The sequence below is a fragment of the Heteronotia binoei genome, chromosome 18 (genome assembly GCF_032191835.1).
Source record: "Heteronotia binoei isolate CCM8104 ecotype False Entrance Well chromosome 18, APGP_CSIRO_Hbin_v1, whole genome shotgun sequence".
In the NCBI taxonomy this organism is placed as follows: domain Eukaryota; kingdom Metazoa; phylum Chordata; class Lepidosauria; order Squamata; family Gekkonidae; genus Heteronotia; species Heteronotia binoei.
In genome coordinates this window covers 5,790,442-5,817,505 of record NC_083240.1, presented here as the reverse complement: position 1 = coordinate 5,817,505, position 27,064 = coordinate 5,790,442, and the positions used below count along the sequence as shown (strand labels likewise).

At 49.0% G+C, this 27,064-nt stretch overlaps 1 protein-coding gene across 1 annotated transcript; it reads left to right on the top strand.

Annotated features, from left to right (window-relative positions):
• Positions 1 to 579: 579 nt before the first annotated feature.
• On the top strand, positions 580 to 25,888 carry NMNAT1 (nicotinamide nucleotide adenylyltransferase 1). Its single transcript, XM_060259592.1, has 9 exons — positions 580 to 714; positions 6,206 to 6,389; positions 7,831 to 7,976; positions 9,314 to 9,716; positions 12,632 to 12,764; positions 17,156 to 17,294; positions 19,237 to 19,415; positions 23,506 to 23,607; positions 25,645 to 25,888. Exons 1-9 carry the CDS (start codon positions 597 to 599, stop codon positions 25,693 to 25,695), a joined length of 1,455 nt encoding a protein of 484 aa, XP_060115575.1. The 5' UTR covers positions 580 to 596; the 3' UTR covers positions 25,696 to 25,888.
• The last annotated feature ends 1,176 nt before the right edge of the window (positions 25,889 to 27,064 follow it).

The following is a 27,064-nucleotide window of genomic DNA, read 5'->3' as shown; positions in this document are numbered from 1 at the left end:
CCAATATCTTCATTTACCTCACAGGGTGTCTGTTGTGGGGGAGGAAGGGAAAGGAGATTGTGAGCCGCTCTGAGACTCTTCGGAGTGGAGGGCGGGATATAAATCCAATATCTTCTTCATCTTCTAGTGAGGGAAGGGAATGACTGGGAGTTTTACAAAACAACAAAGGATTCAATATCCTATCTGGCTCCTTAATTACATGTTGACTCTCTGGAGTCTGAACTGCAACTGCATGGAGACCTGAGGGCTTAAAACAAAGGGCCATAAAGGTAATCTAATGCCTTCCCTCAGTCCACCACCCAAATGTATTGATTAGCCAGTTAGGGCTTTTCCCTACAGGTCACTCTGCGTATTGACACCTAGCCTCTGGAGGGAAATCCGTGCAGACATTCTGATAGGTCCTTTCAACCCACTGGCTAAACATCAGCATGCATAAACAACCACTTAATTAACTCACGAGGACAGGAAGGGAAATTGCTAAAAACCCAACAGCCCTGAAAGTGACTCTTCTTCCGCTTTTCCCTCACCCGCCCTCTCTTGCAGTGACCGGCTGCTGTGACTCAGTTCCCCCCTGGCGGTGGCTACAGAGAAGGCCGATGGAGAATTCCGACAACCGGGCCGAGGTGGTTCTTCTGGCTTGCGGGTCTTTCAACCCCATCACGAACATGCACCTGCGACTTTTCGAACTGGGCAGAGACTGCTTGAACAACAGCGGTAAATACAGGGGTGGCCGAACTTGCCTAGCGGAAGAGCCACATAGAATGAAAGTCAGAGATTTGAGAGCCACAAGGCGTGAATGTCAGATGTTTGAGAGCCACAAGACAGGGAGGCAGGGAGGGAGGGAGAAAGCAAATAGATGGTGGGGAGGGAGGGAAAGGTAGAAAGAAAGCAACTTTAACTTTAAATGTATTCTCCAAGCCTCCAGCTCCAAGGCTGTGGTGGCTTTAGTCCCCTTTGCGAGCACCTGTTGTTTTCGACTCTGGGGTGATGTTGCTTTCACAACGTTTTCACGGCAGACTTTTTACGAGGTGGTTTGCCATTGCCTTCCCCAGTCATCTACACTTTCCCCCCAGCAAGCTGGGGACTCATTTTACTGACCTCGGAAGGATGGAAGGCTGAGTCAACCTCGAGCCAGATACCTGAACCAGCGCCCGCTGGGATCGAACTCAGGTCGTGAGCAGAGGGCTCCGACTGCAGTACTGCAGCTTTACCACTCTGCGCCACGGGGCTCTTCATGGTGGCTTTAAGAGCCACACAATGTGTGTGAAAGAGCCACATATGGCTCCCAAGCCACAGTTTGGCCACCCTGGGTAAGTAGCAGTGCCATTTCTGGACTCCTTCAGCTTGCATTCTGACCATCACAGCAGTGGAAGTCTTTGGGTCTGAATCTGTTGGGGTTGCCAGTCTCCAGGCAGGACCTGGGGATCTCCCAGAATTATTTATTTATTTATTTATTTTATTCGATTTGTATCCTGCCCTACCCCACCAAGGTGGGCTCAGGGCGGCTTACAACATAAAAACCAACAAAATCAATTTAAATACATTAATAATACATTAATAATTATAATTATACAATAAAATACCTAAAATACATATAATTACAGATCTCCAGGTGACAGAGATCCGTCCCCCTGAAGAAAACGGCTGCTTTGGGGAGTGGAGTCGATGGCATTCCACCCTACTATGGTCCCTCCCCTCCCTCATTCTTGCTCCTTCCCAGGTTAGGAAACTCCTGGAGGTTTGGGGGCGGAGGCTGGGGAAGACAGGGACCTCAGTGGGGTACAGTGCCACAGGGCCCGCCCCCAAATCTCCAGGCATTTGCCAACCCGGAGGTGGCAGCCCCACAGTCTGTCCTCCAGCCTGAAAGATGGAGCTCTTGTTGAAATCAGCCCGTCTTTCTCTGCCACTTTTTTTTGAACATATGAAGCTGAACATATGAAGCTGCCTTATACTGAATCAGACCCTTGGTCCATCAAAGTCAGTATTGTCTTCTCAGACTGGCAGAGGCTCTCCAGGGTCTCAAGCTGAGGTTTTTCACACCTATTTGCCTGGACCCTTTTAGTTGGAGATGCCGGGGATTGAACCTGGGACCTTCTGCTTCCCAAGCAGATGCTCTACCACTGAGCCACCGTCCCTCCCCTGCTCTCCAGGGTCTCAAGCTGAGGTTTTTCACACCTATTTGCCTGGACCTTTTTTGGAGATTCCAGGGATTGAACCTGGGACTTTCTGCTTTCCAAGCAGATGCTCTACCACTGAGTCACCATCCCTTTTTTCTTTATTGGCACTCTTCACTGTCCTTCGATTTCGTGGGAGCCACATCACTGTATGTAATAAAGAAGTGTCTGGTGCCAGGCACGAAAACCGGGTTGCCCACAGATAGGTTGGGAGTCTCTCTGTATTCAGGGCACTCCCCAGAAATGCAGAAAATTATGAATTTATAGATCAATAGAAAGGAAAAAGGGGGGGAGGGTGGAAATCAATTAAAATGGCTGAACGAGGACTGAGCATGCTCCAGGGGGCACTGGATGTAGGGAGCAGTTGAGGGTTATAGGGGCCAAGAAGTTGGGAAGCAGAAATCCACCTGCTCAGAGTCCAAAGAGTTGATAGAATCCAGGAGGGGGAGATTTGAGGGGTTGTTCCAAATAGAGACGCCAGCCTCCTGGCAGGTAGCGAGAAAATAAAGCACAAAGCTTCCGTGATTACCAGCCTCAGACGCTAAAGAAATTCAAGTCTCCAAACTGCAAGTCGCTGTGAGCAACTTAATGCAGGAAGTTGCATTGAGTTGCTCACGGTGACTTGACGTTTGGAGACTTGAATTTCTTGGCGTTCATACCCTTCTATCTGAAATTGATTACTTGATGCTCGAAGAAGCAATTGTGAAACAAGGCAATAGTACATCCTTGTCGCAATAATTGGGCTGCTGAAATTTGAATCTGCTTGGACATCACCCATCCTTCTTCTCCAGGGCTACATCAGACTTTTCATCAAGGAAACAGCATCGGACTGCTTTAAAAACTGGACTTAATCTCTGATGGCTACTTCGGGATGTTCTGTTCCCTAAATTATCGAGTTGTGTCTGTGTTTTACGTTACGTAGAATACACTGAGCTTTTGATAACATTGGTATCGTTTCTTTCGTGTCTGAGGCTGCTAATCACGGAAGCTTTGTGATTTATTTTCTTGCTACCCACCTCCGTGGTTCTCTTGCTGTGTTACTTAGCCTCCTGGTAGGGCCTGGGAATCCCCTGGAATTGCGGCTCATCTCCAGACTACAGATATTAGTTCCCCTGGAGAAAAGGGATGCTTTGGAGGGTGGACTGTGTGCCTTTGTCCCCCACCGATGTCCCTGGGTCTGGCAGGCTGGATCTAGGGGGGACCTGGCAACCCTAAAATTTCCAAATTGTTCCCAAGTCCTGTGATTGCTCACAACCCTCACTTCTGTGTGCGGGTATGTAGGATAAACCACCTAGTTGTGGTTCATCCACGCAGGAATGCTCGGTTGGAGTCTTTAGTCAGCACACCCTGGCTAATAGGGTTGCCAATCCCCAGGTGGGGGCAGGGGATCCCCCAGTTTGGAGGCTCTTCCCCTTGCTTCAGGGTCCTCAGAAAGCTGGGAGGGGGGAGGGAAATGTCTGCTGAGCACTCCATTATGCCCTATGGAGACTGATTTCCCACAGGGTATAATGGAGAATTGATCCACCGGTATCTGGGGCTCGGGGGGGGCTGTTTTTTGAGCTAGAGGTACCAAATTTTCTGCACAGCATCTGATGCCTCTCCTCAAAAGACCCTCCAAGTTTCAAAAAGACTGGACCAAGGGGTCCAATTTTATGAGCCTCCAAAGAAGGTGCTCCTTTCATTCATTATTTCCAGTGTGCAGTGTGATGGCCAGAACTCCCTTTGGAGTTCAATGATGCTGTCCCAACCTTGATCCTGGCTCCACCCCCAAAGTCCCCAGATATTTCTTGTATTGGACCTGGCAACCCTACTGGCTAACCTTCCAGCCCCAGCTTGAACAGTTCTTCGTCCCAGCTGGGCCTGGCTAGGGGCTGCTTCCTTGACTATGCTCTCCCTTCCCCTGTGAGTGTCCAACAGTCACTCACTCACCCTCTGACACCTGTAGCCCTCCTTTTTCAGCCCCAGCACATTCCCTTGGCAAGATGCCCTTACCCCGCCTTGCAAGGAGAGCACCTAAATGCAGGACCAGCCCATTCCACGGAGAGCGGCACACCAGGAGCAGAGCAGTGACGAGGACAGGAAACGTATTAAAAATTCTCACTCGGCTCCCGGCTCTGTTTGCTTTGGTGGCGGCAGAGAGGGGGCACCGGGGGAAGGGAGGACGGTGCCGTTCCGGGATCTCACGGCAGCCTTCGCGGATTTCCAGATGCCACTGCTGGAATCGTACCCGGCAATCGACACTGTTGCGTAAATAATTTATTTATACGAGATATTGATGCCTGGCGCTCCCAGCGAGACGCCTTCCAAGGCGGCCTTCGCTTTCCCATGCTGGAAACAACAGCAGGGTTAATAACATTTAAAAGCCCTCCCCCCAACAAAAACCCCATTAGGCAAAAGTATTAAAATACTGCTCCAAATCCCAGTGATATCAAGCGATAGGAATGTTTATGTTCGTTTATGTTTATTTGATTTCTCTGCCGCCCTCCCCGCCAAAGCAGGCTCCAGGCAGCTCACAATTTATAGTAGAACAATAAAAACATTTGAATTAAAACATTAGATTAAAACAGTCTGATGCTAATTTCAGTACAATTTAAAGAAAGCATTCAGTAATGAACATATGAAGCTGCCTTATACCAAATCAGATGCCCCCTGGTCCATCAAAATCAGTCTTGTCTACTCAGACTGGTAGCTGCTCTGCAGGGCTGAGGTTTCTCACGCCTGCTTGTCTGGACCTTTTTTAGTTGGAGATGCCAGGAATTGAACCTGGGACCTTTTGCTTACCAAGCAGATGCTCTACCACTCAGCCACCGTCCCTCTCTAACAATTATGAGACTCTCCAGGGTCTCAAGCTGAGATTTTTCATGCCTGATTGTCTGGATCTTTTTTAGTTGGAGATGCCGGGGATTGAACCTGGGACTTTTTGCTTACCAAGCAGATGCTCTAGCACTCAGCCACTGTCCCCCTCTAATAATTATGAGACTCTCCAGGGTCTTAAGCTGAGGTTTTTCATGCCTGCTTGTCTGGACTTTTTTTAGTTGGAGATGCCGGGGATTGAACCTGGGACCTTCTGCTTACCAAGCAGATGCTCTACCACTGAGCCACCGTCTCTCCCCAAATCTTGTAATCTTGATCTTCCATTAAGAGCTAATACCTCAGTGGTGGTTAACCTTTAGTTAAATGCAAGCTGAAGCAGCATCGTCTTGCAGGCCTTGGAGAACTGAGCAAGGTCCCACAGGGCTCTGACCTCCTTCGGCTGTTGGTTCCACCAAAAGGGGCGGTGAATGAGAAGGCTCTTTCTCAAGCTGTTTTCATTCTTGCCTCCCTTGGCCCGGGGATCGATAGTAAGTTTGACCTAAGTACCCTCTGGGGAATATGTGGGGAGAGACGGTCCCAAAGGTAAGCAGGTCCTCGGCCATATAGGGCTTTAAAGGTGATAACCCAGATAGAGAGTCCTAACAATACACTGTGGCTAATAGCTCTGCTCCATATGCTTATCCATTCCCCTCTTGAAGCTGCCTATGCTTGCAGCCATCACTACCTCCTGTGGCAGTGAATTCCACATGTTAATCACCCTTTGGGTAAAGAAGTACATATGAACATATGAAGCTGCCTTCTACTGAATCAGACCCTCGGTCTATCAAAGTCAGTATTGTCTACTTGGACTGGCAGCAGCTCTCCAGGGACTCAAGCTGAGGTTTTCCACACCTACTTGCCTGGACCCTTTTTAGTTGGAGATGTTGAGGATTGAACCTGAGACCTTCTGCTTACTTATGAACATATGAAGCTGCCTTCTACTGAATCCATCAAAGTCAGTATTGTCTACTCAGACTGGCAGCGGCTCTCCAGAGTCTCAAGCTGAGGTTTTTCATGCCTGGACCCTTTTTAGTTGGAGATGCTGGGGATTGAACCTGGGACCTTCTGCTTCTCAAGCAGATGCTCTACCACTAAGCCACTGTCCCTCCCCTAAAAGTACTTCCTTTTATCAGTTCTAACCCAGGTCAAACCTTCAACAATTTCTGTCTTCCTTGTAGGGAAATACAAAGTGGTCAAAGGGATCCTTTCGCCAGTGGGGGATGCCTATAAGAAGAAGGGGCTGATCAGCGCCAGTCACCGGGTGACCATGGCACGACTTGCCACGGAAAGCTCCGACTGGGTGGGAGTGGACGACTGGGAAAGCGGCCAGAAGGAATGGCAGGAGACCGTCAAAGTGCTCAGGTATTGTGCTGGGTCTGTGCCGGAACACTGAATAGGCGCTGAATGGGATGCTGGCCACCCAAGACAGCTTCCTAAGAACCTCACCTTTAACTTATTTTTGTAAAATAACCCAGTGTCGTGATTGCAGTTTCTGCCCAATGAAATCTCAGGAGGAAGGCGATGCTGAAATAGAGGAGCGAGATTGAGGGATCCAGAGATTAGATTCTTGATCCTTCCTGCCGCTAGCAGAAACAGAATAGAGCCACTGTGGTGGAGTGGCTACCAGGCTGTTGATCTAGGACAGAGGTGGCCAAACTTGCTTAACAGAAGAGCCACACAGAATAAATGTCAGATGTTTGAGAGCCACAAGACGTGAACATCAGATGTTTGAGTGGTGATGGAAGGAAGGAAGAGGGAGGAGAGAGAAGAAGGTGGAAAGAAAGCAACTTTAAATGCATTCTCCATGCCTCCGGCTGATTTGGCTTAAAGTGTTTTCAAGAGACAAATGCCTTCTCCAAGCTGTCAATAGGGGGGTGGGGGCTTCAAGAGCCACACAATATGTGTGAAAGAGCCACATGTGGCTCCTGAGCCACAATTTGGCTGCCCCTGATTTAGGATCTGGGAGACCCAGACTCAAACCCCTGCTCTGGCATGGAAGGTGACCCCAGGCCGGTCACACGTGCTCTGCTAACTATCCTCACAGGGATGTTCGGGGCAAAGCTCCCTCTAAGCTGTGGAGTTTTGTGAGCAAAAATTCTACTTCGTGAGCTACTGACATGATAGTTGCAGTTAGTTTGCTCTGGGGCCATTTTTCTGGAGCAGAGACAACAAATGTGTGAGCCGGAGGCTAAAAAATTGTGAGCTAGCTCACACAAACTCTGCTTAGAGGGAACACTGGTGATGAGCATAAAAGGGAGGAGAAGGAAAGAGCTTCGGCCGCTTTGGGTCCCCGCTGGGGAGAAAGGAAAGGAAAGGAAAGGTCCCCTTTGCGAACACCAGTCGTTTCCGACTCTGGGGTGACGTTGCTTTTACAACCTTTTCACGGCTGGGGAGAAAAGCAGGACAGAAATGAAGCAAATAGATTATACCATTTTGTAAATTGTGGTGGTGGGGGAATGGAACATGCTCTATTTAGGGGGGGTATTTGTGAATTTCCTGCAATGTGCAGAGGGTTGACCCTGGGGAACCCTTCCAACTCTGATTCTGTGCTTTTGTGTGCTGTACACCTTCTTGCAAATATGGGAAAACGCATCTGTTAAAAGCTGCTTCCTTAGAATCTCAGCCTTGATTTTAACATTCCTAGCCTGCACGGTTACCAAAATATGCCCACAAGCGTGCAGGTGATGCCTTGTGAAATTTCCATTGGCAGAGAAGTTGCCAAATAAGGTTTCAGAGTGTAGGATTTCAAGGCCCTCTGTAACGCCCCCTGAGCTTTTGGTAAAAATCTCAGTTTCTTCGGCAGATACCATCAAGAGAAGTTGAACCGTTCGTATTCCATGAATGACTTCGATGAAGTGGCTTCGCTGAGCAAACCTGGCCGCAAGAGGAAACGAGAGGCAGGTGGACGTCTTCCTGTCAGAAGGAATCAATTGACTTCAGAAACTAAAGGTTAATTTTCTATCCAATTCTAGGAGAAAAGAGATGGGAGATGGTTCCAAAGGATGGCGCTTTTGGATGAAAAGTAAAGTGTGCTAGACCCAGAGTGAAAGTGACTTGACAAACGCAGTGTCCTGGAGTGCATAGATCTCTGGGGTGTTGGAGGAAAAGTCAGCTTGGCAGGTGTCTATTGGCCCATACTCATAACCTTGTCAACCTGTCTTCAACCACTCAGTACTCAATCCTGTTTTGCAACCAGTTTTTGAACTGTTAGTAATTTGGGGAGTGTTAGTAATTAACTTAGTGCTACAATGTTGAGATGATTCTGCCCCCCCCCCCTTTTAATTAAAGCTTAGCATTTATTCTGATGGTACATCAGTTGTGATTCTATAGGACCACAGTGTGGGAGAGGAATAAAATACATAATTTGGTACAAGGTGCAAAGATTTGGGTTCCCTGGAAAACTTAGAGGTTGTTAAAGTAAGTTTCTAGTTCTTAAGATATGCTTGAAAGTTTAAAACATTTCTAAGCAGCACTGTTTAAGAAGCCAGAGAGGCAGCTGAGATTTGTAGCGTCCGCAGACGGAAGCTCCTTGCCCTTTCCCCCCTTTCAGTGATTAACCTACACAAAATAAGTACTTCAAGGTAGCAAAGCTTGGAGAATAAAATTGTGCAGCTTACCACAAGACACTCTGACCTGCGTAGTCCAGGCTAAGCTAATTTTGTCAGATCTTGAGAGATAAGCAGGGTTGGTTGTAGTTAGTACTTGGAGGGGAGACCACCATGGAAGTCCAGGGTTGCTGTGCAGAGGCAAGCGATGGCAAAACCACCTCTGAACAACTCTTGCCTTGAAAACCCTGTGGAGTCACCTTGTCAGCTGCGACTTGAAGAAGAAAAAGACCGTAAATTTATACCCCACCCTTCTCTCTGAATCGATCTCAGAGCGGCTTACAATCTCCTTTATCTCCTTCCCCCATGACAGACACTCTGTGAGATGGATGGGGCTGAGAGGGCTCTCCCAGAAGCTGCCTTTTCAAGGACAACTCCTGCGAGAGCTATGGCTGACCCAAGGCCATTCCAGCAGCTGCAAGTGAAGGAGTGGGGAATCAAACTCGGTTCTCCCAGAAAAGAGTCCACACACAACCACTACACCAAAACATAAGACAGGATACAGAATTGCTCACTTTTCATAATGCATAGTGTAGAATCCAGCAGTTCCTTAGTGCAGAATTGTGGGATTTAAATCAATATAATACAAACCGCCCTCGTTTTAGTTTTCAGCTGGGGAAAACGCAACAGCTATGCTGCCCTGCGGGTCTGACGCTTGGCTTCTTCATGACCTCTTTCCAGGTGTTCCCCAGCTGAAGTTGCTCTGCGGCGCAGACATCTTGGAGTCGTTTGCAGTCCCCAACCTCTGGAAGCCGGAAGACATTTTGGAAATCCTGACCAACTACGGCATGGTGTGCGTCACCCGACCTGGAACCCAGGCCCGGAAATTCATCTACGAGTCCGACATCCTCTGGAGCCAGAAGGAGCACATCCACCTGGTGGAGGAGTGGCTCACCGACGACATCTCGGCCACCAAGATCCGGAGGGCACTGAGGAGGCAACAGAGCATCCGGTACCTGGTGCCTGACAGCGTCCTCGCTTACATCGAAAAGCACAAATTGTACACCGCCGAGAGTGAAGACCAGAACAGCGGGGTCATCCTAGCGCCTTTGCAGAGGTACACTGAGGGGGGCAGCAGACCCTGAGCCATCCAGAAAGAACCGGCCACGCTTTGCAAGAAATGTGTAGGATAGCCGCCTAAATCTTTGGTCCTTTTGCTGGCCGCTGGACTCAGTCGGATCCTATTCCGTGCTGGGATGGGAGGTTTTACGAAGGGTTGGCAACTCGCCAGCTGTGATCTGGCCTGCTTTTGTGCTTTTCCCAGCACCTTTGGCTTGCAGCGACTGGTAAAGCTGGCCGCAGCCTAGAGGCGAGCACGATGGCGTCCCCACGTCTATAAATCCAGTTGCTGCGAAAGGCACAGGAGCAGTGGCCAGCAAAGGAGTTGGCGACCCAACCCCAAGCTTTGCATTGCAGCGTAGATACCGCTTGCTCTCGTGAGCAGCGGGACTGATTGGGCCACTCAGACGATCTTCTCTTCTTGGCAGCAGCTGGGATCAGGCTGCGTAGTGCTTGTTTGTGTGTGTGTATGTGTGTGAAGCTGCTCTGTATCTGGACACGTGTGGTAGTTAGCTCAGGCCTAAATGTTGGAGGTAATAAACACAGTGTCAATGAGGCAGCTGAAATGTCCCAGTCCTGACGCAGTCGTGAAGACGAAAAAGCTAGAGTGACCGTAGGACAGCCAGCCGGCTTGGTGGAAAACATTCTTTCCCTTTAATAGAGGCCAACTGAAGTTTTTCAAGGCGAGGGGAGGTAAATAACATCCCAGGAAGCCTCTATTAAAGGGCCAGGATTTCTGTTTTCTACAGACCGTTGGCAGCCTTGAACGTCCCACAGTCTGAAGTTCTGGTAAAGCTTGAAAGCCGTGACTGGCCGTGATTTACTGCGGGTGTCGCCCTAAGCCACGGCACCGCTATGGTGAGAACCCGATTTCCTTTGTAAAACCAGGACGCAGCAAGAAGCTTGTGGCTGTGGTCTCCTCTCTTAAGAATGCAGAACAAACTTTAAGTTTCGGTGGCACCTTTAAGACCAACACTGTTTTGTTCTGGGTGTAAGCTTCCATGTGCATGCAACACAAGAGCTTTTACCCAGAATCGGGGTGGGTTTTTTTGTAGCAGGAACTCCTTTGCATATTAGGCCACACACCCCTAAAATAGCCAATCCTCCTGGAGCTTACAGTAGGCCCTGTACAAAGAGCCCTGTAAGCTCTTGGAGGATTGGCTACATCAAGGGTGTGTGGCCTAATATGCAAAGGAGTTCCTGCTACAAAAAAAGCCCTGCCCAGAATTAATCTTAAAGATGCCACTGCAGCTTCAGACCAACTCGGCTACCCCCTGAATCTGTCTTAAGAATGCAGTTTGAGCTACCTGCAAGAAGCCAGATTTGCCCGAGTGGGCAGCAGCTAGACCATAGAGCTACGGAGCAAGAGTCTTCTGCATTTTTCTTTGCTGGGGACCGGACACCCAAATGGCGTCTTCCACGAGGAGACAGGAAGCCAGGGCTGTGGGTTACTCTTCTCATTTCTCAGCTCTATGGAGCCAACCCCAGATTACCCTTTGGTTTAGGGTTTTGTCAAGATACGTCTTTACGGAACACTGAGATGGGCGGGTGGCGCTCCGAAATGGCCCGCGGCAAACTGTAGAACCAGGTGGCCCTGCTAGAAAAGAGCAGCCTCAGATGCTAAGAGAGGACTGTTACACAGCCAATATTTCTTAGGAGGGGGGAAAAAAAATCTGTGTGGTGCAACTGAATAAATACCTCCTCCTTTTTCTCGTCCTCTTTCACACGGGGATCGGCAGCGCTGATCCTGTGAGTGTTTGCCTGGAAGTAAGTCCTACTCACCCGAAAGGGTTTATTCCTGTGCAAGAAAGCATAGGACAGGAGCCCAAAAGGCACACCAGGTGCATATTAGGAGATGTCACCCGTTCAACTTGTGCCGAGGTACGGGTGGATCATACCTAAGCTGGCCGCACGCTGCAGGCTGTGGCATCTAGGCATGGTGACCCTTACCTGCAGGCCTCTCCGCAAAAGATTCTGCAATGCTGGATTTGTGATTGAATGTCCTAGTTTGCACCAAAGCGGTAAAAGCTATCTCTGGGCTGTATGACTCCAAGCTGTAAGGGATAGCCCTTCTTCCTAGCCTGCTAGTTTTCTACATGCAAGTATTCTCACCCAGGCACCAGTTTGCAGTGTCAGCGAAAGCTAGGGCCTTGGTTTTAAGGTTGGCCTCCGCAGCTTCATTTGAAAGGAAGCCCTCCGACTTCATACCTGGTTCTAACCTTGGTTGAAACTCACTGTGTGCCTTTGCACATGGGTGGACTGCGTTCGGTTGGACGGGTGATCGGTCTTGTGGGGGCCTGATTTAAAGCCCCACTCCCCTCCCCATGTACGGCTGCCACCATGCTGGTTCCCCAAAGGCAGGGCTTTTTTGTAGCAGGAACTCCTTTGCATATTAGGCCGCACACACCCCCCCCCCGATGTAGCCGGTCCTCCTGGAGCTCACTGTAGGCCCTGTAAGAAGAGCCCCCGTGAGCTCTTGGAGGATTGGCTACATCAAGGGGCTGTGGCCTAATATGCAAAGGAGTTCCTGTTACAAAAAAGTCCTGCCTTTGCATATTAGGCCACACCCTTCTTATGTAGCCAATCCTCCAAGAGCTTACAGAGCTCTTCTTACAGGGCTTACTGTAAGCTCTTGGAGGACTGGCTACATCAGGGGGCTGTAGCCTAATATGCAAAGGAGTTCCTGCTACCAAAAAAGTCCTGCCCAAAGGTAACATTTTGAAAGCTAATCCGACCAAAGGAAAATGCCGTTCTGACTTGAAAACTGGCATCTTGGAAAGGGTCACAGGTTTTTGTTACTTCGGTCAAGCAGGCTCTGTTGATGTATGAAGTCAAAAACGGGGTTTGTTCTTGCCTGTTCATCAGTCCTCCAAGCTATGTCCACTTCTTGCATATCTGAGCCTGCCGCACAGCTTTTGATGACCTTTTTGATTGTTACAGGTCTAGTGTGGACGTCATACTGCCTGATCACCTCACCCTGGTTAAGGAGATCAAGAGCCATCACCGGCTCATGTGTTCTCCTTTTGCCCCTTCCCTTCTTCTCTCCTGCACACGAATCCCCCAGCTTACAGAGGTAACCGTGGTCAGCATTCTGTCTGTTCTGTGCTAGGGGCTAACCATGGCTAGCTCAAACCAGAATTTGCAGTCCTGGTTCTAACCTTGGTTGAAAGCTCTGGTCGGCAACTAGCGCTGGAAAATATTCAGTTTACTGTGTACATACAACAGTAACCTTGGTTCTGGAAAAGGGAGGAAGGGGGGATTTGTATACAACACGGGAAAGTGGGGAGGAAGGAGAATGACAACAGTGGGGGGTACCACAGATGGAGAAAAGGGAGCATTACTTCTGCACTCACTTATATGGACCGATGCCGTTTGTGGGGAAGCCGTGTACTTTTTCTTCTTCGCTATGTTGATTTAGTGCTACTGACACAAGACGAGAAACGAGCAATAAAAAATCTGGCCTGTCGGTGATACTGGCCCCCCTTGTATCAGCAGCGTGCAGCTAAGAATTCCGTCTTTACCCTGGCCATCTTCTGTTGCATTCTGTCTTCCCCCAAATCCTGCCCTTTTAAACCCCAATGCTGGTCCTTTGATTTCTCCCTGCGTTTGACACCGCTTGCGAAAGCCAAGAAAACGACACTGTGAAACGGACATGTGAACCGACGGGAATAAAATCAGTTCTGTCTAATCGGCCGAGTGTGTTCCTTTCACGGCAGCAGCCCCGTCTGGGATCATCCCAGAACAACATATTTCATCACAAGCAGATTTAACAGGTGTGATCTCACCCTAAGGGCAATGGCTTCAAGGTCCTGGCAAGAGAGGGGGTGGGACCAGGGCCAGGATCAATCAATGGGATCATAGGGCCATGTGACAGTACTTCCCCAATGGCGTAGGACTGGCAGTTTGAATTTGGCCCCTCCTCCCTAAGGGCAGAAGGTGCTGCCATTCCCCCTCCCAGGGTGTATTAGGGGGAATGTTGTGTTTTTAAAACTATATTGGGGGTGGGGGGTGGGGGGATGTGCTTTGTACTGTTTGCAAAAGAGGGGGTGTTCTTTTGCAACAGTAGTGAAGATCTCCAGGCAGGGAGATCTTCACTCCAGGGTTTAAACTTGTGCTTTGGAACAGTTGTACTTTGGAGAGCCAGTTTGGTGGAGTGGTTAAGTGCACAGACTCTTATCTGGGAGAACCGGGTTTGATTCCCCACTCCTCCACTTGCAGCTGCCAGAATGGCCTTGGGTCAGCCATAGCTCTGGCAGGAGCTTTTCCTTGAAAGGGCAGCTGCTGTGAGAGCCCTCTCAGCCCCACCCACCTCACAACATATCTGCTGTGAGGGGAGAAGATGTAGGAGATTGTAAGCCGCTCTGTGTCTTTGATTCAGAGAGAAGGGCGGGGTATAAATCTGCAGTCTTCTATTTCTTCTTCTTTTGAAACAGAGAGAAGAAAACCTTTAGGGTTCTCAGCTTCCTGGAAGAAGAATGTCCTGTCTCTTTAACAGAGGCATGCTGGGATGTTATTGACCAGGTGAAGCGATTCCCCTCCATGGCCTGAGAAAAGCTTCAGCTGCCTTTGTCCACACAGGAAGCTCCTGTTAAAGGGACATCCCCCCCCTCCCCCATCCTTTTCTTGCAGCCACAATGTGCAGAACAGCGATAACGGTCCCAGATGATTGGGGAAGGGGTGCTATTTTTGCTTTCTTTGCACTGGAGAGCAGTGCCAAGATCAGGAAGCCAACTGGAGGATTCACGCATATGTGCAAAGCCGGGAGTTGGAGGAATGTGGTCAGAGTTCAAAGTCCCCCGCCCACTGGCAGCGGTGGCTCATCGTGTCAGGGCAGTGGGGGTCTCATCTGGCTGGTTTGTGAGTCCAGTGAACAACAGGGACTTCCTTTTGCACCCACGCATTGTCGGATAGAGGTCTATATAGAGCTCTGGCAAAAGCACGTCTGTAGCGTAAAGGTTAGCACGTGGTCATTGCTTCATCCTGTTCCTCGGGGTGGGGGGGGGTATATCTTGGCTCAAGGTCACCGGACGGGGGGTGCAAGGGCCACTGGGAGTTCACAATTTTGTTCTTGCAGGAAAGATTTCATAGCAAGGGGCAAAAGTAGATGCTGGCAACAAAAAAAGAGAGGGATTTCTACAGAGTACCAGCTTGTCTCTTCCTCATTCCCTGCAGAAATACTGTTCCAATCACCAAGGACCCTGTACGTCCAGAGGCAAGAAAGCCTGATACGGAAGACACGTCATGTAGGGTTGCCGGCTCTGGATCCCAACCCTAATTTTGGGGGGAAATAACTGGAGATTTTGGGAGTGGAGCCTGAAGAGGGGGATTTGGGGAGGGGAGAGACTCAGCAGGGTATAATGCCGTAGACTTTGCCTTCCAAAGCAGCCATTTTACCTCCAGAAGAAGATGGTGATATTTATAATGTAGTGGGTTCGATGCACGGAAGAGGCGAGGTGGTAGTGAAGCAGTGAAGTGAAGCAACAGCTCTTTATTGATTACAGCATCGTGAGGCATCAGCATAAGACTGCTGAACTAGGCCCGACTATATACACATACCCGTGCTCCCGCGCAAGCGTTTGATTGGTCCATTCAAACCAGTAGGGGGCCCATGATTGGTCCATTCAAACCAGTGATTGGAGCTTTGGATCCTGTTCCCCATTGTTCCCAAGTCCCCAGGCTCTGGCTGACTGGCTCCACTGAGCCAGGCAGGAACACACATTCAGCACTCACTTGAGTCTGCATACATTACAATGTTGGATTTATATCCTGCCCTATACTCTGAATCTCAGAGTCACAATCTCCTCTACTCCCCCCCCCCCACAACAAACACCCTGTGAGGTAGGTGGGGCTGAGAGAGCTCTTACAGTAGCTGACCTTTCAAGGATAACTCCTACGAGAGCTTTGGCTGACCCACGGCCATTCCAGCAGCTGCAAGTGGAGGAGTAGGGAATCAAACCCGGTTCTCGCAGATAAGAGGCTGCGCACTTCACCACTACACCGAACTGGCTCCAGGGGAATTCATCTCTGTAGTCTGGAGATCAGTTGTAAATCCAGGAGATCTCCAGGCCCCACCTGGAGGCTGGCAACCCTATGACAGGCACAGTCAAAAAATCCTGGAGAAAAGTGCTCTGTCCCTTTAATAGCTGCTTGATGTGTGGAAATGGACCCTTGAAGCTTTTCATGGCAAGGAGGTCAGCAAAATCACCTGACGAAGAAGATGATGATATTAGATTAATATCCTGCCATCTACTCCGAGTCTCAGAGCGGCTCACAATCTCCTTTACCTTCCTCCCCCACAACAGACACCCTGTGAGGTGGGTGGGTCTGAGAGGGCTCTCACAGCAGCTGCCCTTTCAAGGACAGCCTCTGCCAGAGCTATGGCTGACCCAAGGCCATGCTAGCAGGTGCAAGTGGAGGAGCGGGGAAATCAAACCCGGCTCTCCCAGATAAGAGTCCACACACTTCACCACTACACCAAACTGACTCTTAATTAAGCTATTAAAGAGAGGGCTAATTTCTCCAGGAATGTGGGACCCCTGCCCAAGATCTCCCCCAAAGGACTCTATTCCTCAGACAAGCAAAACCTTTCTCGAAACACTTTAAATTGTCCTTAGACCTTAGGGTATGTGCAGCCCTAGGTGATCTGCCCACATGAAAGTAATAACTGTGCAGCGGAGCCTTTCCCTCACTTGTAAGCAACTCTCCCCTTCCCCTCTGGTTATCTGGACTTCAGACCTGAGACTTTCTAGATCACAAGCTACTTCCATCACTTTTAAATAAGACGATGACTGTAGATTTATACCCTGCCCTTCTCTCTGAATCAGAGACTCAAGAGCAGCTTACAATCGCCTAGATCTTCTCCCCCCACAACAGACACCCTGTGAGGTGGGTGGGGCTGAGAGAGCTCTGACAGAAGCTGCTCTCTCAAGGACAACTTCTGCGAGAGCTATGGCTGACCCAAGGCCATTCCAGCAGCTGTAAGTGGAGGAGTGGGGAATCAAACCCGGTTCTCCCAGATAAGAGTCCACTCACTTAACCACTATGGCTGCTCCAAGGCCATTCCAGCAGCTGCAAGTGGAGGAGTGGGGAATCAAACCCAGTTCTCCCAGATAAGAGTCTGCACACTTAACCACTACACCAAACTGGAGAAAAGATAGCTCAGCAAGCTGTTAACATCTGGATCTGATTGCCCCGAATCAACACATCAAACTAGTGCAGAGTTATTGCTATGGGCTGATTTGAATGGAAATCACATTTGACCCAAAAAGAGACAATAAGTGGTTAAACAGCTTCCCTCCTCTCCTGTGACTCAGGGACCAGTCCCATTGACTCCACACCAAAGATTGCAACCCGTGTGAACTTTCTCCCCCAAGTTCCAGATCCCACCCCCTGGCTAGCCCGGAGCTCACACCCATTTAGACCAGCTGCAAGTCCTTCTCCCTTCCCCATATATACAGGGCCTAGGGAGGGAGGTTTTGGGGTTTTACTGTTGTCTTCTCCACTCTTGGTGTGTTCTGCTTGTTTGCCATAATGCCTGCGGATTTTAGTGGCACCTGGAACTTCGTTTCTAGCGATAATTTTGAAGGTTACATGCTGGCCTTAGGTAAGACGCTACAGTTTGGATCCGTTTTTCCTTCTCTCATGGCTTATGTTGAAACCCTTCCTTATCTAAGTAAACTCTTTCTGAAAACTCTCTCTTTCAAATTCTGGGCACTGTTGTCTTGTGTATATAAGCTATGCTTTTGTTACCAGAACGTGTTCCGTTTTGTATTTTTACTTATTGTTCCAAATCGTGTCCTTGGTTTGGCTATTTGCTAGGTTGCTTGCAAGCCTGACTTTATTTACCGATTTATTAGTTTCGATTTTTATATTGCCTTTCCCTGCAAACAGGGCTTAGGGCAGTGTACAACAACGAATAAAATAACCAGGTTCAAGTGAATATCAAATGCAAGCACTAAAATGACAATGATTGATTTAATTAGATGGTGACCAGAGATTTCTAATTGTGCCATCGTCTTGTAGCAGGGGGACAGGGGGTAAGAGTGCTAGACAGGTGGAGACCGTCACTGTCTTCAACTGAATGCCTCTACCTTACAGGCCTAGGAGAACTGCATTCAGCCCTGCTACAGGGCACGGATACTACTTGACAGAGAGTTCCACCAGGTTGGAGCCAGGGCTATCAGAAAGCCCGTGTGTGTGTGTGTTGAATATCCACTAGGCGCACTGTTATGCCCTATGGCAGGAGTGGCCAAACTGTGGCTAGGGAGGCACATGGGGCTCTTCCACACATTGTGTGACTCTCAAAGCCCCCATTTCTCCATTGGCCAGCTTGGAGAAGGCATTTGCCTCTTTAAATTACTTCTCCAAGCCAAGCCAGCTGGTGGCTTGGAGAATGCATTTAAGGTAAAAGTTGCGTTCTTTCCACCCCTCTCCCCTCCCCCATCTGTTTGCCTTCCTGCCTTCCCGCTCTCAAACATCTGACATTCGTGTTTTGCAGCTCTCAAACGTTTGATGTTTTTTTTTTTGTGGCTCCTATGTTAAGTTTGGCCACCCCTGCCTATGGAGGCTGGTCCCCACAGGGTATAATGGAGATTCAATCCAGATCCCAGGGTATTTGGGGTGGGGGGCTGTTTTTTGAGGTGGAGGCACCAAATTTTTAGCATAGCATCTGATGCCTCTCCTAAAAAAAAACTCTACCGGTTTCAAAAAGATTGGTCCAAGGGGTCCAAATTCTATTATCCCCAAAATAATGTGCCCCATCCTCCATTATTTCCAATGGAAGGAAGGTATTTAAAATGAGCACGGTCCCTTTAAATGTGATGGCCAGAATTCCCTTTGGATTGTGCTTGCCACAACCTTACTCCTGGTTCCACCCCCAAAAGTCCCCAGACATTTCCTGAGTTGGACCTGGCAACCCTACACTTACCCTCATGCCAGCTCTGATAACTATTTCCTAGTTACCTATGATGAACAAAAGCCCCTTTAGGTGACTAAATACTTCCAGCAGTTGGCAAGCTGTTTTTTTCCCCACTTCAGCCTGCAAATCTGTTGCGGGTGGCCTAAAAATAGATCTTATGCCATCTAAATTTGCAACCTACTAGATTAGTTTTGGAAGGCTGCACTTAAAAAGATAAAAGCATTTAGGTTGTAGAGCGTTTGGCTTTTGTTCAGCAGGCTCCCAGAATGCAGAGCTTTCCCACTGCCTGTGGATCTATAACAAATAATCTTCTAGACCTGAAATGGTGGGTAAGTGATTATCCATCTGGCACAGCAGATCAGTGACTAAAGACTTGATTTTGGCACCTCTGTAAAGAGTTGCTGCAGGACTAAACTTTTGACAGAGCGTTAGAGCAAGTGACCCCCATAAATCCTCACATATCTTAGTCTGCCGACTGGCTGACCTACTCTGGAAGTACTCTGCCAGTGGTCTGACCTGAGTCTAAATGTCAGACTTAGCGGGGAAGGGAGGCCTGGGGTGACGTGTGCTTGCTAAGCCCAGTGGGCGAGACACGCACAAACAGACGAGATTTATTTCTGTCTGCCAGGTATTGATTTTGCAACTCGCAAGATAGCAAAATTGCTGAAGCCCCAGAAGGTTATTGAACAGGACGGGGACTCCTTCTCTATCCGGACGACCAGCACTTTCCGGAACTACTCTGTCCAGTTCAAAATTGGGGAGGAGTTTGAGGAAGACAACAAAGGCCTGGACAACAGGAAATGCAAGGTGAGAGGCCTGTTGAAGGGCCAACCGTACAGATCCAGGGGGCAGGGGATCTCTTGGTTTGGAGGCCCTCCCCCCACTTCAGGGTCATCAGAAAGCAGAGGGAGGGAAATGTCTCCTGGGTGTTCCATTATTCCCTATAGAGACCGATTCCCATAGGGTGTAATAGAGAATTGATCCACAAGTATCTGGGGCTCGGGGGGGGGCTGTTTTTTGAGGTAAAGGCACCGAATTTTCAGCATAGGATCCAATGCCTCTCCCCAAAATACCCTCCAAGTTTATTTTAGTATTTATTTATTTATTTTTAGTCAATGTCTATTCCGCTCATTCCCTGTAGGGCTCAGGGCGGAGTACAACATGCAATAAAACAATAAAATACAATAAAAACATTTTAAAGCAGACAACTCAACAGCACTCAGATTACCATGACATCACATATAGCCCAGCCTAGCCATCTCACGTCATGATATCTCACAGGGATGGCAGTTTTTATTCCAGTTCCTAGCATAGATGACAGCGCTGGCTGGGAAGGCCAAGCAGATCAAGAAGAAGAAGATGAAGAAGATATTGAATTTATACCCTGCCCTCCACTCCAAAGAGTCTCAGAGCGGCTCACAATCTCCTTTACCTTCCTCCCCCACAACAGACACCCTGTGAGGTAGATGAAGATATTGGATTTATATCCCGCCCTCCACTCCGAGGAGTCTCAGAGCGGCTCACAATCACCTTTCTGAGAGCCAGTTTGGTGTAGTGGTTAAGTGTGCGGACTCTTATCTGGGAGAACCGGGTTTGATTCCCCACTCCTCCACTTGCACCTGCTGGAATGGCCTTGGGTCAGCCATAGTTATCACAGAGGTTGTCCTTGAAAGGGCAGCTGCTGTGAGAGCCCTCTCCAGCCCCACCCACCTCACAGGGTGTTTGTTGTGGGGGAGGAAGGTAAAGGAGATTGTGAGCCGCTCTGAGACTCTTCGGAGTGGAGGGCGGGATATAAATCCAATATCATCTTCTTCTTCTTCTTCTTCTTTCCCTTCCTCCCCCACAACAGACACCCTGTGAGGTAGATAAAGATATTGGGTTTATATCCCACCTCCAGTCCGAAGAGTCTCAGAGCGGCTCACAATCTCCTTTACCTTCCTCCCCCACAACAGACACCCTGTGAGGTAGATGAAGATATTGGATTTATATCCCGCCCTGCACTCCGAAGAGTCTCAGAGCGGCTCACAATCCCCTTTACCTTCCTCCCCCACGACAGACACCCTGTGAGGTAGATGAAGATATTGGATTTATATCCCGCCCTCCACTCCAAAGAGTCTCAGAGCGGCTCACAATCTCCTTTACCTCCCCCCCCCCCCACAACAGACACCCTGTGAGGTAGATGAAGATATTGGAGTTATATCCCGCCCTCCACTGCGAAGAGTCTCAGAGCGGCTCACAATCTCCTTTCCCTCTCCCCCGCCACAACAGACACCCTGTGAGGTAGATGAAGATATTGGATTTATATCCCGCCCTCCTCTCCGAAGAGTCTCAGAGCGGCTCACAATCTCCTTTACCTTCCTCCCCCACAACAGACACCCTGTGAGGTAGATGAAGATATTGGATTTATATCCCGCCCTCCACTCCGAAGAGTCTCAGAGCGGCTCACAATCTCCTTTACCTTCCTCCCCCACAACAGACACCCTGTGAGGTGGGTGGGGCTGGAGAGGGCTCTCACAGCAGCTGCCCTTTCAAGGACAACCTCTGCCAGAGCTACGGCTGACCCAAGGCCATTCCAGTAGGTGCAAGTGGAGGAGTGGGGAATCAAACCCGGTTCTCCCAGATAAGAGTCTGCACACTTAACCACTACACCAAACTGGCTCTCCTTCAAGAAGAGACACCCGCAGTCTCAGCTAAAAGCCTGGCGGAACAGCTCCGTTTTACAGGCCCTACGGAAGGCTAATAAGCCAGGTAGAACCCGGATCTCAATAGGGAGCTGATTCCACCAGATTGGGGCCAGAACTGAAGGCGAGGCGGGCGTCTCTTGGGCCGGGGATGGCCAACAGATGTTGGGAGGGCAAACGTAACGACCTCCTGGGCATATATGGAAAGAGACTGTCCCACAGGTAAGTTGGTCCCAGGCCGCATAAGGCTTTAGCACTAGAACCTTGAAGTGGATCCGGTACTCGATGGGCAGCCAGTGCAGACTGTGGAGTGCCGGTTGAATGCCCACCAGTAAAGGTGCTGCCGTCGGCAGGCGAGCCGCTGCACTCTGCACCCGCTGCAGTTTCTGGATCAGTCTCAAGGGTAAGCCAGCGTAGAGCGAGTTCCAGTAGTCTAGTCTGGGAGTGACCATTGCATGGATCAGTGTAGCCAGGTCCCGGGGGGGGATAGATAAGGTGCTAGCTGCCTGATCTGCCGAAGATAACAAAAGGCAGACTGGGCAACCATCATGATCTGGGCCTCCATGGAAAGGGAAGAAGATGATATTGGATTTATATCCCGCCCTCCACTCTGAAGAGTCTAAGAGGGGCTCACAATCTCCTCTACCTTCTTCCCCCACAACAGACACCCTGTGAGGTAGATGAAGATATTGGATTTATATCCTGCCCTCCACTCCGAAGAGTCTCAGAGCGGCTCACAATCTCCTTTGCCTTCCTCCCCCACAACAGACACCCTGTGAGGTGGGTGGGGCTGGAGAGGGCTCTCACAGCAGCTGCCCTTTCAAGGACAACCTCTGCCAGAGCTATGGCTGACCCAAGGCCATGCTAGCAGGTGCAAGTGGAGGAGTGGGGAATCAAAGCCGGTTCTCCCAGATAAGAGTCTGCACACTTAACTACTACACCAAACCGGCTCTTGGAGGCATCCAAGGTCACTCCCAAGCTCCTCACCTTTTGGGTTGGCGCCAATGTGGCACCGTCAAAAGCTGGGAGCTCGATGCCCATACCCACCCCGACTCAAGTACAGGACCTCCGTTTCAAAAGGATTGGACCAGCGGCCCTCCAGGGTTTCAGGTCTTTTCATATCACCTACCACCTGATCCTTTTAACTGGAGATGCCGGGGATGGAACCTGGGACCTTCTGCATACCCAGCTGATGCTCTTCCAACTGAGTCACAACCCCTCCCTTAGCATCAGTTACTCTAGCAACTCAACAGATAAGGATACTTCTTATTAATAAATTGCAACGTGTGCATTAAGTGCCATGAAGTCACTTCTGACCGATGGTGACCGTATGAATTAATGTCCTCCAATGCAATAGTGCTGCAAAAAAAACCCCACTTGCAAGTTAAATCTTGATTTGTTCTGCAGCTGTCAAGAGCAAAGGAGTCCAGGCATGTGCAAACTAGCAGCCAGTGACCACAGACCACCTGTCCCTTGCGTGAGCCTGACTAAGCTTTTAAAATAATCACACTTACGTAAGTGAGATGGGTGGCAGATGAAGACGGGGTGATCGAGAGCCAGTTTGGTGTAGTGGTTAAGTGTGTGGACTCTTATCTGGGAGAACCAGGTTTGATTTCCCCACTCCTCTACATGCACCTGCTGATGTGTCCTTGGGTCAGTCACAAGTTCTCTCAAGGCTGTTTTGCTCAAGAGCAGTTTTTGTTAGAGCTCTCTCAGCCCCACCTACCTCACAGAGTATCTGTTGTGGGGAGGGGAAGGAGATTGTGAGGTGCTCTGAGGCTTCTTCGGCTAGTGAAGGGCAGGGTATAAATCCAATCTCTTATCTTCTTCTTGGCTATTGGACCTTGACAGTGAAAAGACACCTGATAGCTGTAGCTGCACCCAGAGAAGAGACACCTCATTGATGTTCTAGTGTGTGTTTTAATTCCTTATTGATTCTATCTTTTTGCAGCTTGATTCCCTGCCATTTGCGGATATTGATTGGTAATATCTGGGTTGGCTGACTGAGCTACTGATTCTTCTTTTTAGTTACCTTTGCTGTGGGTATGTTCAGTTACGTTTTGTAAGTTGTGAGAGGAGCTCAAGTTGAAAAATGCCTTTAGGGGAAAGGCTTTTCCAGACAAGATGGAAGCAGAGGGGAAGGTATCTAACTTGGAACACAGGCACTACAAGGAGCAATCTGGTAACATTTTGATGCACTTCTCTTTCCAATGCAGAGCGTTGTTACCTGGGACGGTGACAAACTCGTTTGTGTCCAGACGGGAGAGAAGAAAAACAGAGGCTGGAGTCACTGGATCGAAGGAGATGAGCTCTATTTGGTATCTAATATTACAAGTTTTGTTTCTAGATCCAGCCCACCTAGAATATCTGCTAAGAACAGGGGTGGCCAAACTGTGACTCAGGAGCCACATGTGGCTCTTTCACACATATTGTGTGGCTCTCGAAGCCTCCACCACCGTTGGCCAGCTTGAAGAAGACATTTGTCTCTTTAAATCACTTCTCTAAGCCAAGCCAGCTGGTGGCTTGGAGAATGCATTTGAAGTTAAAGTTGCTTTCTTTCCACCTCTCCCCATCTATTTGCGGCTCTCAAACATCTGATGTTCATGTCTTGCGACTCTCAAATGTCTGATGTTTATTGTATGTGGCTCTTATATTAAGCAAGTTTGGCCACCCCTGGCTAAGAACATCAGAAGAGCCCTGCTGGATCAAACTAGTGGCCCATCTAGCCCAGCATGTTGTCTCACACAGTGGCCAACCAGTTCCTCTGAAGGGCCAACAAGAGGGCACAGAGGCCAGGGCCTTCATAAGATCATCAGAAGAGCCCTGCTGGATCAGACCAGTGGTCCGTCTGGTCCAGCATCCTGTCTCACGCAGTGGCCAGCCAGTTCCTCTGAAGGGCCAACAATAGGGCAGAGAAGCCGAGGCCTTCATAAGATCATCAGAAGAGCCCTGCTGGATCAGACCAGTGGTCCGTCTGGTCCAGCATCCTGTCTCACACAGTGGCCAACCAGTTCCTCTGAAGGGCCAACAATAGGGCAGAGAAGCCGAGGCCTTCATAAGATCATCAGAAGAGCCCTGCTGGATCAGACCAGTGGTCCGTCTGGTCCAGCATCCTGTCTCACGCAGTGGCCAGCCAGTTCCTCTGGAGGGCCAATAACAGGGCACAAAAACTGCGGTCTTCATAAGAACATCAGAAGACTCCTGCTGGATCAGACCAGTGGTCCATCTAGGTCAGCCTCTGTCTCACACAGTGGCCAACCAGTTCCTCTGGAGGACCAACAAGAGGGCACAGAGGCCTTCCCCTGATGTTGCCTTTTGGCCTTGGGATTCAGAGATTGAACATGGAGGTCCCCTTTAGTCCTCATGGCTAGTAGCCACTGATAGGGTTTTCCCCCCCCCCCTTGGTTTTTCTAATCCTGCCTGTGGCCATCACTGCTTCCTCTGGCAGCAAATCCCACGTTTTAATCACTCGTCGTGTAAGGAAGTATTTTCTTTTGCCTGTCCCGAATCTACTGCTCATTGGATGCCCTCCAGTTCTAGTATTTCGCGAAAGGGAGAAAAAGTCCTGCTTTTCAACTCTCTCCACTTTGTGCATAATTTTTTATAAACCTCTATCAGTTCTGTTATGCACAAGGTGGAGAGAGTTGAAAAACAAACAAAAAAAAGAACTTATAATTGTAATAATTTTTAAGCCTCTATCCGTTCTCTAGCAGCCCCGTGGCACAGCGTGGTAAAGCTGCAGTACTGCAGTCCAAACTCTCTGCTCACGACTTGAGTTCGATCCCAGTGGAAGCTGGGTTCAGGTAGCTGGCTCAAGGTTGACTCAGCGTTCCATCCCAGGTCGGTCAAACGAGTACCTAGCTTGCTGGGGGGGGGGGGAAGGGTAGATGACTGGGGAAGGCAATGGCAAACCACCCCTTAAAAAATCTGCCATGAAAACGTCGTGATGCTTGCTATTAAAAGAATAAAAAGTATACATTAAAAAAAACAACAACATCCTCATGGGATGTCACCCCAGAGTTGGAAACGACTGGTGCTTGCACTGGGGACTACCTTTACCTTTTTAAATCAGTTCTCTCCCCAACCCTCTCTGTCATGTGAATGTTTATAGCTGCCTTATATAAATTCTGACCATTGGTGGTTCTTTTTGGCTTTTCCCTGGCATCATTTTTACTAAGATGTCATCTTGGCAAACACCCATAGATCCTTTAACAGGAAATGGAATCTACAGCCTTCTGCATGCAAAATGAGAGCTCTAAGTCATAATGTCATAATGTCTCTCTCAAGAATAACGTCACTTGGATTATCTAATCCAAGTGACGTGTAGTAGAACAGTTATGTGTCTTCCTTTTTAGGAACTCCGGTGTGAAGACCAAGTAAGCAGGCAAGTTTTCAAGAAAGTGTGAAGCAAATTCCAGAGACGTAACAACTGTACAACTTTGTGGAAGAGTTGATGAGTAGGTGCTGAATTCACAACCATGGATCGAGATGGTAGCTTTACAAGTCGAATGTTTTGTTGCTTGCATTTCCCTAAAGATCTTCAGATCGGAAACTGTAATTGTCACCAGCGCATATTAAAGATAACTTCCAGCAATGCAACTCGAAAGTGTAGATCCCTTTTCAGGCTTTGAAGTTTGTCGTGATCACAGAACTCCGCTAGCTTGGCGAACTTGCTTACATTATCAAAGAAGAAATAGTTGAGCTGAAGTGCTAATTGGTTAATCTAACTGCATAAATCCTTGGAGTTATTAGTAGCTTTGGAACACTCTGTTTTTTCCCTGCAGTGACCATGTCCACATACCATTAAGGATATAAGAACTGCCCTCTTGGTTCAGATCAGTGGTCCATCTAGTCCAGTACCCTTTCTCTCACATTGGCTAACCAGTTACTACTACCAAGGGCTAGCGAGGAGGCATAATGGATATGGCTTTCCCTCAAGGTTGCCGCCTAGCGCTGGGATTCAGAGGCTCTTCTGCCTTTAGAGGTTCCCTTTAGTCACTATAGCTAGTAGTCACTGTCTAATCCTCTTTTAAAGTAGTATCCAATGGCAACTGAACCGTGTAGTCTGAAGATGAGTTGTGAAGTGGTTGCCAGCCCAATTTAGGATAAGGTTACCCTGTGGCGCAGTACTGCAGTCCTAAGTGCTGCTCACGACCTGAGTTCGATCCCAGCTAAATCTGGGTTCAGGTAGCCAGCTCGAGGTTGACTCAGCCTTCCATCCTTCCGAGGTGGGTCAAATGAGTCCTCAGCTTGCTGGAGGGGGGGGGGGAGTGTAGAAGACTGGGGAAGGCAATAGCAAACCACCCCGTAAAAAGTCTGCCGTGAAAACGTAAAAGCAGCGTCACCCCAGAGTAGGAAACGACTGGTGCTTGCACAGGGGACCTCCTTTCCTTACCAAATTCAGGTTGGGGAATTCCTGGAAATTTGAAGGGTGGGGGTTGACAATCTTCCCTCTAAGCTGCAGGATCTTGTGAGCAAAAATTCTACTTTGTGAGCTCCTGGCATTAAAGTTGTGAGCTACTGCATAAATTAGTATGCTCTAGGGTTGCCAAGTCCAATTTAAGAAATATCTGGGGACCTTGGAGGTGGAGCCAGGAGACTTTGGGGGTGGAGCCAGGAGAAAGGGTGTGACAAGCGGAATTGAACTCCAAAGGGAGTTCTGGCCATCACATTTAAAGGAACCACACTCCTTTTTAAATGCCTTCCTTCCATAGGAAATAATGAAGGATAGGGGCACCTTCTTTGGGGGCTCATAGAATTGGTCCCCCTGGTCCA